Source organism: Phyllobates terribilis, unplaced genomic scaffold (assembly GCF_046119375.1).
Source record: "Phyllobates terribilis strain yellow unplaced genomic scaffold, ASM4611937v1 Scaffold_1__5_contigs__length_1240528914, whole genome shotgun sequence".
Lineage (NCBI taxonomy): Eukaryota > Metazoa > Chordata > Amphibia > Anura > Dendrobatidae > Phyllobates > Phyllobates terribilis.
In genome coordinates, this window is record NW_027362761.1 from 95,138,117 (window position 1) to 95,154,757 (window position 16,641).

Here is a 16,641-nt window from a genome sequence, read left to right on the forward strand (position 1 = left end):
GGCTGACGGCTGGTGTTTCTAGCCTGGGAGGGGGCCAATATTCATGGCTCCCTTCCTGGGCTATTAATATCAGCCCCCAGCTGTCTGCCTAGCCTTTGCTAGCTATTAAATTAGGGGGGACCCCACGTCATTTTTTTTGGGGGGTCCCCCATTTTAATAGCTAGTAAAGGCTATGTATTCAGCTGGGGGCTGACATTAGTAGCCTGGGAAGCTCCGTGGCTATTACCCCCTTCCCAGGCTTCAAACATCTGCCCCAGCCGTCTGCTTAACCTCCGCTAGAGCCTAAAATTAAGGGGAACCCCACGCCAATTTTTTTAATAATAAATCCTTTATTTTAATACTAAATGACAAGTACAGTAACCAACACTATCACTGTACTTCATATATATGTGACTGACATGTTTCTATCTATCTAATCTATGTGTGAAGCTCTATCTTTCTGTTCTAAATTGTCGGGTACCGCTGCTGAATTGCCGGCCGGCTTTTTTAAAGAGACAGTGCATGAAAACACTATTATTTTTTTAAATAAATCCTTTACACTAAATGACAAGTACAGTAAGCAACACTATCACTGTACTTATTATATATGTGACTGACATGTTTCTATCTATCTAATCTATGTGTGAAGCTCTATTCTGTCTGTTATAAATTGTCGGGTACCGCTGCTGAATTGCCGGCCGGCTTTTTTAAAGAGACGGTGCATGAAAACACTAATATTTTTTTTAATAAATCCTTTACACTAAATGACAAGTGCAGTAACCAACACTGTCACTGTGCTTCTTATATGTGTGACTGACATGTTTCTATCTATCTAATCTATGTGTGATGCTCTATTCCTTCTTGTCTAAATTGTCGGGTACCGGTGTATGCCGCTGCTGAATTTGCCGGCCGGCTTTTTTAAAGAGAGTGTCTTCTGAGCAGTTTGTCAGCTTTTGGACACCTTTGCAGGTGTTTTCTATGTGTTTCTATGTGTTTTTGTTTGCCTGCCATTGGTTTTAACGGTGTTCGACGGTGTTCTAAGGTGTTCGACGAACAGTTCGACGAACAGTTCCTCGAACATCCCGGTGTTCGACGAACCGAACCGAACCCGAACACTACGGGGGTGGCTCAACACTAGTCGGGAGCGTGTAATCCAGCAGAAGGCCCTACCACAAAGTCAGCCAGCGCAGGACAGAGACAAAGTTAGGCCTAGCTCCAGGCAGGTCAGAAACTTATTACGCAGCAGCAAGAACCAGGAGGCCCAAAACCTGCTCATTGGGGAGGATCCGGACATACACCCTTCACCCTACAGTGCTCCGGGACGTGCCTGAATTTCCATCAGTAAAAGGTACCGAAGTGACTATCGTGTCTGTCCCTGTTCTTGCTCTGACCCGGCGGGGTCTCTTTGTCCTGCTTCCCCCATTCATACACTGCCCTGAGGCCTAGCTCCACCTGTGGGGAGCCATACCATCTAGCTGCCTTATCACCAGCCTCAGTGGACTGTGCAACGCTGGTGAATATCATCAGAAACCATAGGTGGCGTCACGAACTTTTATAAACTTAACAAATCACCAACCCCTTTTTAAAGGAGAGGCCCATGGTACGGGCCCGGGAGCCGACCACCGCGACATCCCTAAAGGCCAGGCTAAAGGCCCGGGTACCGAGTCATCCCCATCTCCCCCTGGGCTAGTCAAGTGCTATCTGTTATTTTGACAGATATCATCCATCACCATGTTGTCCTATGAGGCCATGCACATGTCCAAATTTTTCCTCGCAGCATAAGATTATTGGATTGCCCTCAACTATTCATGTCTATGGGTCCCTGGAAAAAATCAGACCGCACTCGGATGACATCTGAGTGCAGTCCGATATTCACAAACAGACTGAATGGAGAGGATGCAGAATTTTTTTCTTTTTTTCGTCTCCTTCGAGAATATCAGATCACTCACTGATCATACTCTAATCAGAGTCAGTGTGATTAGCATAATAAGACTGATTCTCTCAGATGAGAGAAAAACGGTAGTGTGACCCTAACCTAAGGCCACGTGCACACGTTGAGTATTTGATGAGTTTTTTACCTCAGTATTTGTAAGCTAAAACCAGGTGAGGAACAATCAGAGGAAAAGTATAATAGAAACACGTCACCACTTCTGTATTTATCACCCACTCCTGGTTTTGACTGATACTGAGGTGAAAAACGGACCAAAAACTTAATGTGTGCACATGGCCTAAAAGTTTAGCTAAATGTGGATTCACTGATTTTGATAACTGCAATGTATCAAGTTCCACAAAAATATAGCAAGACGCCTACTTCTTCATATTAGCATCTTGAGCAGTAAAATGGTAAAATGGTCGAGATATTTGTAATAAACATTATTGTAGTGTTAGGTATTTTAGTGTTTTCCCATACATAAAGGAGAATATCACCGACAAAATAATTTTAACAGTTCAGCTTTACTGAATACAACGGTAAATACAATGGTACATGACATAAAACATTTTGGTGACCACCGTTTTCCTAGAAACAAGAGATGTGTAATACAAATATATATGGCTTAGTATTATTATTATTAATCATTTTTTGTTGTGCAAAATGCCACAAAGACAAAAAAAAACACGTATTTGCTTTCTACTATATTCCTGTTTACAAAATGATTAACAAAAATGATTAATTAGACATGAAAAAAAATAGGAGAGAAAACCCTCCAGGAAATAAAGAGCTAAAACCCCAAATAGACTCCTTAACACTTAATAGAGGAATTGCACTGCCATTAAAATTAGACCTTCTTACCCTTGAAGATGGCATACATATGACGAAACATGTCAGGGGGAATAGTTTGGTTTAATTTTAATAGCAATATTCCTCTACTATTAAAGGGATTGTCCGGCCTTAGGCTATAAGTCTGCAGTCACTCTGACTGCAGACTCTTGAATCCTCACAGCATGCGCACTGTGCAATTTGAGGATTCTCCATTGCCGGAACCAGGAGCGGTGGGTGCGTGACCACTAGTATGTGATTTGTAAACATGTGCTCAATACTGACTAGATGGCGCAGCCTTGCTCAGTGCTAGTGTATTGAGTGAGGCTGGACACAGTGTAATTGCAATGTGACTGTAAGTATGCAAATTGCATAACTGGGGTCACATGATCACCCACTCCCAGTGCCGGCACCGGAGAATCCTCACAGCGTGCAGTGCGTGCGATGTCTGGATTGACAAGTCTGTAATCACATAGAGTAACTGCAGACTTGTAGCCTAAGGCCGGACAACCTCTTTAAGGCTATGTGCCCACAATGCAGAAATGCTCCTGATTTTTCCTGAGCGTTTCTGCATCTCCCTGGCAGAAAAAACGCGTGTGGATTTTACATGCATTTTTCCTGCCAGGGACAAGCGGAAGGGAAGCGTTTTGATCATGCGATTTCACATGCGGGTTGTCAAGCGCTTTTCCAAGCGATTTTAGCATCAGTTGGAAAGTGCTTGACAACTTGGTCACACTATATAAATCCATGCAACCGGCATAGATTTATATAGTGTGACCAAGTTAGTTAAAAAAAAAGAATAAAAGTGGTAAAAAAAAAAACATTATGCTCACCTTCCGACGGCCCCCGGTCTCCTTATCCGATGTGTCCGGTCTCCCCGGTGTCTCGCGGTTGACCTTCCATGATGTCATTTAGTCATGTGACAGGTCACGCGACCGCCGACGTCAGCGGTCGCGTGACCTGTCACATGACTAAATGACGTCATATCAGGTCTTTTTAGACCATCGCGAGCTGCTGGGGAGCCAGGACGCATCACTAAGGAGACCGGGGGCCATCAGAAGGTGAGCATAATGTATTTTTTTATTTTAAATTCTTTTTTTTACAGGTTCTATGGTACCCGGGTCTGGAGGAGAGTCTCCTCTTCTCCAAACCTGGGTACCATCCGCACATTGAATCGCTTAATATCTGCATGTGCACATGTAGTCATCCGGATATTAAGCGATTCAATGCAAGTCAATGGCGGCGAAAACGCCACGATTACGCAAAATAATTGGTAGTGCTGCGTTTTTTTCCGCAATGATAATCTGCAGCGGAAATTTCCGCAGTATGTGCACAGCACATGCGGATTATCATTGGGGAACAAGGCAGACCTTCTACCAAGCGTTTTTTAAGCATTTCTGCGGCGGAATTGCTGATGCAGAAACGCTTAAAAAACGTGTAGTGCGCACACAGCCTAAGTGTAATAATCTAATCACAGTAATAGAAACAATCTTTACCAGGCATAATGAGGAAATTTTTAAGACTGGTGGTTTTTACACTAGTCTTAAACCTATAAGCCACTGGAGCAAAGTGCATCAAATTTATTAAGAGGCACACTCCTCAGCATAAATTTTCTGCATTTGTGGTCTATGCATGCACCAGAAAATGAATTGTACGCTAGCCATAAGCTGACGTAGATTTCAGTTAAAGTGTACACCAGTTCTATAGTAAATCTGCAGCACAGAAGTAGGTCATATAACCCTATGTTAGGCCACATCCACATTTTAAAAAAGTGTAGGGGCCGGTATGACAGGGCAAAAAGTCTCAAAATTTGAAGCAAATAGCAATTGTGACAAATTCTGCATTTTTTTATGCCAATTTTATGGCATACAGGGCACGATGAATTCTACCTCAATCATTGTTTCCACTTCTCAAGGGTTTATTTCCATGGCCCTATTCTCTGTAGTTGAATGATTCACTCTTCAGGGGCTTTGTCTCCCACATGCTGCTCTTTGCCAGTTCCATCCAAAATTAACCGCACGTACACACACATACACACACACATACACATACACACACACACACACACACACACACACACACACACACACACACACACACACACACACACAGGGTTTGTCGGCCTTCCACTTAATCCCTGACCTCCAAATAGCCGTGATTAAACTACCCCTCTCACCTGTGCCACTCTCCACTACACAAAGTCCAATATAGTCCAAGATTGCTAAAGCCACATCGCAGGCCTACAAGACAACAAGACATCACTGCAGTCTTTACCAGCAGGGGTCCGCACAACTTATCTACAGAACCAGACTACAGCCTCTCTTAGCTTGAGAGGATTGCCTCTAAACCAGTAACTTTCCAGTCTTTGTTCATCCTACTGCAATATGAGTAGCTTACTTCTTTTGAGGTTACTACTTAGACCAGCTGTACTCCTGTCTAGCACCTCATATGGTAAACTGAACACTTCCTGGCACCAAACCTCCTACTTGTAAGGATTCTCCTCTGCCCAACCTGGCAGCATTGTAATGCAGCATGTGTGTGACATACTCTGTACCCCAGCAATCACTTCTTGGACCCAGAGAATACTCCTTATCTCAGAATAATCCCATTACTTTGCACAGTCACAGCACTTTTCCCTAGTCCCACCTCCTGTATAGCTGTTGCATCAACTCCTTTAGATGTTTGCTGCAATAGGTTGACCCAGTGGCAACAGCAAAGCATAATGTAACATACAGTGGAGAAAAAAAGTATTTAGTCACCCACCAATTGTGCAAGTTCTCCTGCTTAAAAAGATGATAGAGGTCTGTAATTGACATCATAGGTAGACCTCAACTATCAGAGACAAAATGAGAAAACAAATCCTGAAAATCACATTGTCTGATTTGGAAAGAATTTTTTTTCAAATTTTGGTGGAAAATAAGTATTTGGTCAATTACAAAAGTTCATCTCAATACTTTGTTCTATATCCTTTGTTGGCAATGACAGAGGTCAAATGTTTTCTGTAAGTCTTCACAAGGTTGGCACACACTGTTGCTGGTATGTTGGCCCATTCCTCCATGCAGATCTCCTCTAGAGCAGTGATGTTTTGGGGCTGTCGCTGGGCAACATGGACTTTCAACTCCCTCCAAAGGTTTTTTATAGGGTTTAGATCTTGAGACTGGCTAGGCCACTACAGGACCTTGAAATGCTTCTTACAAAGCCACTCCTTCATTGCCCTGGCGGTGTGCTTGGGATCATTGTTATGCTGAAAGACCCAGCCATGTTTCATCTTCAATACCCTTGCTGATGGAAGGAGGTTTGCACTCAAAATCTCACGATACATGGTCCCATTCATTCTTTCATGTACACGGATCAGTCGTCCTGGTCCCTTGGCAGAGAAACAGCCCCAAAGCATGATGTTGCCACCCCCATGCTTCACAGTAGGTATGGTGTTCTTTGGATGCAACTCAGCATTCTTTCTCCTCCAGACACGCCGAGTTGTGTTTCTACCAAACAGTTCTACTTTGGTTTCATCTGACCATATGACATTCTTCCAATACTCTTCTGGATCATCCAAATGCTCTCTAGCAAACTTCAGACTGACCCGGACATGTAATGGCTTAAGCAGGGGGACACTTCTGGCACTGCAGGATCTGAGTCCCTGGTGGCGTAGTGTGTTACTGATGGTAGCCTGTGTAACGTTGGTCCCAGCTCTCTGCAGGTCATTCACAAGGTCCCCCTGTGTGGTTCTGGGATTTTTGCTCACCGTTATTGAGATCATTTTGACCCCATGGGGTGAGATCTTGTGTGGAGCCCCAGATCGAGGGATATTATCAGTGGTCGTGTATGTCTTCCATTTTCTAATTATTGCTCCCACAGTTGATTTCTTCACACCAAGCTGCTTGCCTATTGCAGATTCAGTCATCCCAGCCTGGTGCAGGGCTACAATTTTGTTTCTGGTGTCCTTCGACAGCTCTTTGGTCTTCACCATAGTGGAGTTTGGAGTGTGACTGTTTGAGGTTGCGAACTTGTCTTTCATACTGATAAGCTCAACAGGTGCCAGCACTACAGGTAAAGAGTGGAGGACAGAGGAGCCTCTTAAAGAAGAAGAAGTTACAGGTCTGTGAGAGACAGAAATCTTGCTTGTTTGTAATTGACCAAATACTTATATTCCACCAAAATTTTAAAAAAATTTTTTTTCCAAATCAGACAATATGATTTTCAGGATTTGTTTTCTCATTTTGTATCTCATAGTTGAGGTCTACCTATGATGTCAATTACAGGCCTCTCTCATCTTTTTAAGTGGGAGAACTTGCACAATTGTTGGCTGACTAAATACTTTTTTTCCCCACTGTATATACAATGTAATAAAACAGATCAACATGACTTAAACATGATAAACTCATGAGCAATCTACCTCTGCAAGCTTATGAGTGTTTCATATTTTACCTTTGTTACATCATTACCTAAACAACAACATTGGGGCATATCTATTAATGCTATTAGACAATATGTCACAGTGGTTCATATTGTCTGATAAATCTAATTTTAAGACTGTCTCATCAAAGTTTACACCACCTATTACTTAAGAAAAGTGGGTAGTTATTCGACACATCCAAACGAGAGTAACATAAAAAAATCAGTCTTTATTTGAAGTCCATTAAAACACGAACTAGTTGTGGTAAACACCTATTACCTACCTTGTGCCAAAATTTTGGTGTTACCTGTAGGGCCCTTTTTTGATAAACCATTCCCAATTTCAGTGAGACCATGGCCCCTTGTCAGACAAGACACAGAAAAATCCTAAGGCACATATTAAATATGTCCAGATTGCTGAGATCTGAGGCTTTGTTTGCAGGATCCTCCCATTTCTTAGCATATGAAACCACTTGAATTGATGTGGGGTATAATGTGATGCTGGAGTTGTCAAAACTCAAATTGCAGATTTTACCTTCATGATGCATAAAATATGATGTTTAATCTTGTTTTGTAAATGAAGCTTTTTACGTGGTTGGTAAGCTACATGATAAGTAGATGTTGTGATGGTATAATTCCCGGATAATCTTTTGCATTGAAGACCCCCCACATTTTTTGGCAAAAAGTCTAAATAAGCCATTGTCATGTATGCCAAACACTTTATATAAAAGTCTTGGAAATGCACAGACGTACAAACAAATACTACTTCATCTTCATGGTGAGAAGTAAAATGATTCTTTTGTTGCTTTTAGGGCACCTGGGTTGCTTCCCTATGAACCTTTCACAATGGTAGCAGTGAAGATGCTGAAAGAAGAAGCCTCTGCTGATATGCAGGCTGACTTCCAAAGGGAAGCTGCACTTATGGCAGAATTTGATCACCCCAACATTGTAAAGCTTCTGGGTAAGTTTATTGTAGTTTAGAAAGAAACACCAAAAGAAAAAACCAAGAAGCCATAGTGGTTGTTTTATTTTATCTGAGGTCATTTATGGGGTAATTTCTGTGATTTTCTCGAAACAAGCCAGATGGGCAATGTTAGTAAATGGTCCTATCTGAATTATTATGCATGTGTCTCTAGTTAAATATATGGCTTTGAACCAACGTCAGCCCAAATTGATCAGTAAGTCTTTATGGTGTCAAATTTTAGTGAAAAGCAACTAAATCATTAGGACAAACTTAGGTTTTGTTTCTACAAGTTGTCCTATAGGAATTACATCAGCTAGTGCTGTTGAACTTGCCCTGAATTCGCTCCAAAGCTTAAACTTTGAGCCCAATATATCATTAAGACTCCCTCGAGGGCGGGTCCAGCTGCATGGGAAAGAATAAATATGCAATATTAACTATCAAATATGATATGATCGTTTCACTTTGTCCAGTGTGAACCAGGCCATAGGCTATGGAGATCCATATGAGGTATTAACATTTTTAGAAGATAAAATTGCAGATGTATGAATTGGTTTGTCATTTTTTTACACTCATTTACAGTCATAAAAGTGCAATTGCTCCTTTACACCAGCAAGTTTGTTCTAGCTCACTAGATATTTGTCTTTCACTATCAATTCCATAGGACATACGTCATATTTTTTGGATTGGGGGAATAAAAATTATAATAAAATAAAACTGACTCGGGAATAATTTCAGTCCTGAATGAATAAATAGCACAAGTTAAATAACACATAACTCTCGTTATCCAATGATAAATCAGTTATCTAGGAGTATTTGGCATTATTAAGTGCCAGTAATATCTGGGATATTAATGTAGTTTTTATCTGTAGTTGCTGATTGTACTTGCAGAACAAATATCAGCATTTTTAATGTTGTCTTTATCCTTTTTTTTTTTGTAAATGGATGAACATCTCTTATGACTACATTCTTCTTGAGATGACATTGTACTATATTCCTCAGTGTATTGCTCAGAACAATCTGTTCACAATACTTCACTTGGCAGGATGGACTTTGGCACATTTTCTTGATTTAGCAATAGGACCAAAGTTTAGTATTTAGAAATCCCTTTATTCTCCATTCAAGACATATTTTGCTTAGTTTACATTTGTTCTTGTGTTGTGAAGGCTTGAACTCCACTGCACTGACTGCTGCTCCACCTTAGTGCATTCTGTATCTGCACCATCCCAGCAACCCCAGAGCTACCACCTTTAATAAGAAGCTATCATCACAAAATGTCCTGTTGATTTAATCAAGTTCTTGTGTTAAATAAATGTATATTTCTTTACATTTTACCAGTGTTATTTATTTTAGTTTTTTTCACATACAGTATCAAATTATGTATTAAAATTAAAAATGAGAAATCTTGCAATTTTCAAACTGTCCACTGGAGCTTTTTTTTAAACTCTAGCAGCCTGTTGTTTCAGGAAATGCACATGTACATTAGCAGCAATGATTTATTCGTTTATTTTACCCACTTATATAGCGCCATTAATTCCATAGTATTTTACAGACATTATTGGCACTGTCCTCTTCGGTGTTCACAAAATAAATCAGTATGTCTTTTTTGAGTGTTGTAGGAAATCGGAGAACCCCTGAGGAAATCCATGTAGACTCCTTGCAGATGTTGTCCTTGGGGAAATTAGAACCCAGGACCCCAGCACCGCAACGTAACAGTGCTAACCACTGAGCCACCGTGCTGCAATAAACAGAATCTGACCCTATCTTTTTATTGATGCATCTAATGAGCAGGTGCAAAAGTCATTGTGAAGGAAGGGAACAAGGACAGCTTTTACATTGCTAATTGTGATTGGTGGATCCGGTGTTATCAGCTGCTCTTAGAAATGTTACCTGTCACTGTATTCCTGTGGCTAATGATAGAGAGCCTGCTGAAAACTCTTCCTTAAAGAAATTAAAGTATGAGACCACAAAAACCTTAGTGACAAGTGTGAAAATTACAAGACTACTGTTTTTGTATATATATATTTTTTTTATTAAGATTGGGGAATCCTTGGCCGCTAAAATATAAACTCCATTGTAGGTGGCACTTACGGTCCGTTTGTGATCCAAAAAGTTTACTTTCTTTAATGACATTCTTCTTCATTCTAATCCTGTATTCTCTTGCTCCTTTCAGAATACAAAAAAGCAATTTAGTAGTTTGAGTTTTCCTAAGGTCACAGTCCCACTATCAGTATTTGGTCAGTATTTGGTCAGTATTTTTCTCAGGAGTGGCAGCCAAAACCAGATGAGGAACAATCAGAGAAAAGGTATAATAAAAACAAGTCACCAATTCTGCATTTATCACCCACTCCTGGTTTTGGCTCCCACTCCTGAGAAAAAATACTGACCAAATACTGACCAAATACTGATAGTGGGGCCTAATAGTTATATCAGGATGAGTTTGCTTACAATTTTTTAATCTCCTTCATACAATTCATTTAGAGTTAATTAATATTGCCAATATACAGTATGTGCAAGCCAAACCACGAGAGCTTAACAATATCAAAATATGTGTAATAGACAGACAGAATACATTTCAATGTCCTGGTTTGTTGTTTCCAACTTTTGGTGATTGCAGAGCAAATGTCAAAAGTCCGAATTGACCTTGACAAATACTCAGCTGCCACCTTTATCCTGATAACTCATCACAAATCATCAGCGCTTTGTACTACTCCACAACTTGATCATGCACATTCCATTGTTTGTGCTCATCTCTTTTAGTAATCACATTTTTACTATTGTCATTTCCCTGGAGACCTGTGAACAGCAGCTGGACGGACATGTCATGTTATTACACCAGCTTTGAGAATTTCATAAAACGGGGATTAGAACAAACTGCTTTTACCTATACTAATGGAGAAAAAGATGGACATTTGTATAGAAGAAATGGATGAGCTTGCAAATTAGAAAACTGGTGCAGAGTAAAAATGAGCAGATCACTTTCACAACCCTGGTTCATGGTCCAGGTCCATGTTCTCTGGTCAGGGACAGGCGCTGTGTAAGTTTTCTTACCAACCAGGATTCCAAGCTCGGTTTATGAATAGCCGGAATGGTGAGTTGTCACCTGTGAGCTTCAGGGTGCACAGAAGACATCATGCCAGGCTAGTGAATCAAAAGCCAGAAGATGAGGACATTTGTGCAGCTTGTGTCTACAGCCAGAGAGCATTGACTTGGACTGGGGACCAAGGTTGTACGAAGCGATTTGCTCATCTCTTGTGTTGAGCTAAAACTTTTATCCAGTATTCATGACCATTTTTCCAGTGTGATACTCTCACAATGTGACTATATTGTAAGAAGATATCTGTACATATATACATATATGCATATGGAAGCAGAATGTATAATTTATCATTAACACAAGACTTTGTTTCCTTGCTTTCAGGTGTGTGTGCCGTTGGAAAACCAATGTGTCTTCTATTTGAATATATGGCCCATGGAGACCTAAATGAGTATCTGCGACATAGGTCACCAAGAGCTTTAAGCAGCTTAAGCCACAGTAGTCTTGCTACCAAAGTTAGACTCTCAGACTTGAATCCATCACCACTGTCTTGCACTGATCAGCTCCACATTTCCCGACAAGTGTCAGCAGGGATGGCCTATCTTTCTGAGCGAAAGTTTGTGCATCGGGACCTGGCTACCAGGAATTGTTTGGTGGGTGAGAACATGGTGGTAAAAATAGCTGATTTTGGCCTTTCTAGGAACATATACTCAGCAGATTACTACAAGGCAAATGAAAATGATGCAATACCAATTCGCTGGATGCCTCCAGAGTCCATATTTTACAATCGTTATACAACAGAGTCGGACGTTTGGGCTTATGGTGTTGTCTTGTGGGAAATATTCTCTTACGGCATGCAACCTTACTATGGCATGGCTCATGAAGAAGTCATATATTACGTTAGAGATGGTAACATTTTGTCATGCCCTGAAAACTGCCCACTGGAATTATATAATCTTATGCGTCTGTGCTGGAGCAAAATGCCCACTGATCGTCCAAGTTTTGCCTGTATTCATCGCATTCTGGAGCGCATGTATGACAGAGCCATCTCCGCTCAAGTTTAAGGGATATAAGATTCAGTGTGACATTGAAACCCTGATATATCCTTTGAAGATAGACCTAGATTTTCCACAAATCATGCATTATGTTATATGAAAGCATGGAAAGGCGCAAAACACGCCCAAGGACAGAATAATGGGCCCTCTGAACCACCAGTGAAAAATAAATGTTCCATAAAGTTTTGCTAAAGTGGAGGAAAAAAACTATAACTAAAACATGTATTTAATTTAGAAACTGAATGAAAATGAGCGCAAAGCTGCTTTACACAGTGTTCTAAAAATATAAATGACTGATTACACTGCTCTGAACTTCTAGACAATTACATGAATAAATACATTATTTTAGAGATACATAAAGGAGGTCCAGAGTATTAATAGCAAAATATAGTGCACATTTGCCATGTATTTCACCACTAAAGGTTTACTGGAACAGAGATAAGTTGTTTGTCAGACAGATTCATCTTCTAAACCTAACCGTTCATTCCTAGTATTGTAATTACATGGATTTATAGGACTTTGATAGGCTCTGGTCACATCACGTTTTACCCTCACTTCAGTGGCTCTGTCAGGGTTACTCGTGAAGCTCGAAAAAACGGGATTTGGGCGTATGTGCTGTCTGGGGCATTGACTGTAATGATGCAGACGGAGTCACTGTGCGCTCTGTTGGACATCATTTTTGGCCATATCCATCTGTTTAATGTGGGCTCCAAGATGTGGTCAACTGGCATAAAACAAAACAGTGTGTGGTTCACGAAAGAGGATAGAGATCAGTTAACCTATTTTATGCTTCAGAATTTGAGATTATTGATTACAACCTAATATTATATTTCAAGCTATGTAGGACGCTTTCCACAAATGTAATACATTGTATGTTCAAACATCATCTTCAACCATCTGTTCCTTCTCTACAACTCTTCCTCTCCTTTGTGTTGACATCTGAAAGTCTGTCACCAATTTTTGGGGTGTCATTGGTTTATTTCCTTTGTTGGAATTCAGTTAGTTGATATATTCTACCTTTATTTGTCTGCTTGTGCTATTTTTCAGTAACATTTAAAGTGAGTAAGTCTGAATGATTGACATGTCTGAAGTCGAAATGCTGGAGCTGCAATGAAAACTCTGACCAATGTTATGTAGAAGAGTATATCAGTTGACATGATCAACCAACCAGGTTCTAAAATATCTATTCTAGCATTGAACAAAGGAGGAATCCCTATTTAATTTTTATAACCAAAAGTAAAAGCAAAGCCACAAAAATAGGAATTTAAATCCCCCCCCAAAATTAAAGAATTAGCGCAGGAAAAAAAGGGCAACAGTATTTACCTGCCCAGGTCACCGAGACTAATGTATCAGGATGCTACAAATCCACTTGATAAAGATGGAGGCAACAAAGGTGCAAAATACTGATGAGACAACAACTCACAACCAACCAGTTCATGGCTTTGTATAGGGTTCTGGTCACGCACAGGCCTATTTGGGTGCAGCAAAGCCCATCAATGTTGGCCTTGTAAACTAGGGTGTCTGTCCTCATGGGGTGCACTTAGATAGTACTGGGTAGCCCGCCTAATCGAATAATATGGGCATCACTATTAGGCTGTAACCCAGACACTGTGCGCTACCTATGTGTGACCAACACCCTATACAAGCCTCTTTTGTGTGCAATTTTAATACTAAACAATCACACCCTCTATAGATTGGTAGGTTATAAGTTGTTGTCTCATCAGTATTTTGTACCTGTGTTGCCTCCATATTTATTAAGTGAGTTTGCTGCATCATGCATTCGTTTTTGAGCCCTGGGTGTTAATTTTATAACCAGCCATTTTGTAAAGATATATAGCATAGCTGCAGTGCAAGTTACTAGAAGAAAATCATTATCACAGAGAACTAAATTTATTGATCCCATCATTTTATAGTGATTGATTCAAACATCCAGATAAAAAACATTTTATTGGTATACGGTATACACCTTAAAGGATATAGGAACTACCAGTAATGATCTTAAAGGAAGATGGTTTGCAAGAAGTAAGATACAATATGAGTTCTTAATGAACATGACAATTCAAGAGTAACCATCGTTTTAATTTTTATTTCATAAATCAATGTACACATGAAAATAAGATACTTTGTGGGATATCTTATTACAGAAATATGCTTCTATTCGCCTCCTGTTATGATATTTCACTCTCAATATTCTCATTTTAAGGGTAAAATCTATCTTCGGCAAGTACAGACTGTCATATTAATGACAGTTCCTGCTTAGAAATTTTTATGGAGACGGGAGGGAAGTGGAGGGAGAAAGAAGAGGCAGATATACATTCTGCTACAAGTTTTCCTGAAATGAGAACTTGCAGCAGATAGTGTGTCTGCCTCTAGCTTCTCTCTCTTCATTCCCCTCCCCATAGGAGATGACAGTTTATTCTGAAAATCTTCGGGGAGACTGTCATCTCCTATTTCAATATAATGGGAAAATCTGTCTTCACTGAATACAGATTTTACAACTGAATACAGAGTTTAGAGTGTAAAAGATCAGTCCTGCAGGAGAAATAAGCAGATTGCTCTTCTTGTTTCTTGTTCATGTGTACTATTGCTTTCTGAAATAAAACTTAAAATGACCGTTGCTATTTAAGTTCTTTTCAAATATATCTATATAAAGCCCATGGTCCAAAACTTCAATACAGAAAACATACCATACATAAGTACTTTTAGTGCACGTTATGTTCTAATGTAGAAGTTTCCATCTCATACTCAGAATATTGTTTTATAGAGTACTTTAGTTCTATTTAAACTGTACACCAACATTATTATCAGTTATTGCATTTTGTTTTATTTTTTGTAATTTTTATTTTCAGCTCATTTGAAACTTTGTCACTTTTAACAATTATTTTTTAATAAATCACGGTTATTTAATTAAAGTATTGTCCCATTATTATCTTTTTCTGTTACTAATTCAGCTGAAAAACTGATATGGCAACAATGTTTTTGCTGCATGCAACAAATTACAAAATTAAAAGTTATAAAAAGCATATTGAAACCACAAGGGTAAAATGTTTAAAGACAATTTATGTCAAAATGGCTTTTTAATCATGTTTGAAATTTTCCTGCCTAATATTAAAATGTTCCGTATTCAGCCATTGTGACATGGATATTTTTAAGTACATCAGCTTCATCTGGTCTAATAGATCTTTTTAAATACAATCCTGTTCATCGTTATTGCCACCCATAAAGTTTGAGTACATAATGTGGAATATCTCCTGAAAAAAATGAATCAAGTGAAACCGTTTTTTTGCATAGAGCGCTCATGAAAGATACAAAAGAGCAAATTATAAACAATAATTTAAAACCAAAAATAGTGGAAGGGAAAGCTAGAAAAACCTAAATCTTGCTGTGTCACTGGTATTGGCACCCTTTACATTAATTTAGTATGGAAACACATTTTAACTCACCTGTGGTAAATCACAAAAGAGATTCACCTGTGAATAATTGTTGGTACCCATGTGACATGAATTAGTCAATGAATGATGACTTCAGTGTTTTAAAAAGCCACATGGTAGGTCGTCCTGTTCCTTTGTCACAATGGTGAAGACAAAGGAGCTGTCTGAGGACATCAGAACAGCTATTATTAGCAAACACTAGTGATGAGCGAGCACTAACATGCTCGGGTGCTCGTTGTTTGAGTCAAGCAAATTGGAATGCTTGAGTGCTCGGACTGAGTAACAAGCCGAATGTAAGTCTATGGGAAACTAGGGCATTTTTCCGGCGCCCCCCCCCCCCCGGCGGTCTGCAAAGGGCATAAAAATTGCCCAAATCGATGGGAACAGTGCTCAAATAACATGGGAACAGCATGGGGAAGACCCCTGGAAGCATTTCTGACTCCCAGGTCAACGCTGTCAACAATGTTGTCAGAGGTATTATGCCACTTTTACGGACTCACGATAAAACATACAAAAACGAAACCAAAATGGATTTTCCTGGGAAATATATTAAGGAACATCCTTTCCAGGATAATGAATTGTATATAAAGCAAAATAAATATAAAAAAACAAAAATGCTCCTCCACACCTTGGGCTATGTTCACACGTAGTGTTTTTGATGCAGTTTTGCACTTTTGCATTGCTTTCAAACAAGACAAATGCATTCACCAGGAAATGTCATTTTAACAATTTACAACCTTATGTGGCCATGTGGTGTGTGACACATCATCAGACATATCCTGTTTCATTTATGATGGAGGTACTCTGAAAGTCAGAAAGCCTATTTTTATAGGGCCATCAGGCGACCCTTACTATTTTTAAAGGGCCAGCAGTTGGCTATGCTTTGTTGTTCCCATTATTAACGAGTGGGTCTCCTATACTGTTATTGCGTATGCAGTGACTGCAACGGCTGCCAAAAATTTGGAAGAGCTCCAATGCCCCTTGCAAGAGACGTAGAGGTTGGAGGGCCTCCTCAAAACAATGTT

The 16,641-nt window shown here is 39.7% G+C and overlaps 1 protein-coding gene across 1 annotated transcript in view; it reads left to right on the forward strand.

Moving 5' to 3' along the window:
- Nucleotides 1-13,565, forward strand: part of MUSK (muscle associated receptor tyrosine kinase) — a 479,574-nt gene extending 466,009 nt beyond the window's left edge. The window contains exons 16-17 of the mRNA XM_073664750.1: nucleotides 7,945-8,093; nucleotides 11,515-13,565. Of these exons, the coding sequence (XP_073520851.1) occupies nucleotides 7,945-8,093; nucleotides 11,515-12,194 (829 nt within the window). The 3' untranslated portion in view covers nucleotides 12,195-13,565. The remainder of the gene's footprint in view (nucleotides 1-7,944; nucleotides 8,094-11,514) is intronic.
- Nucleotides 13,566-16,641: the final 3,076 nt, after the last annotated feature.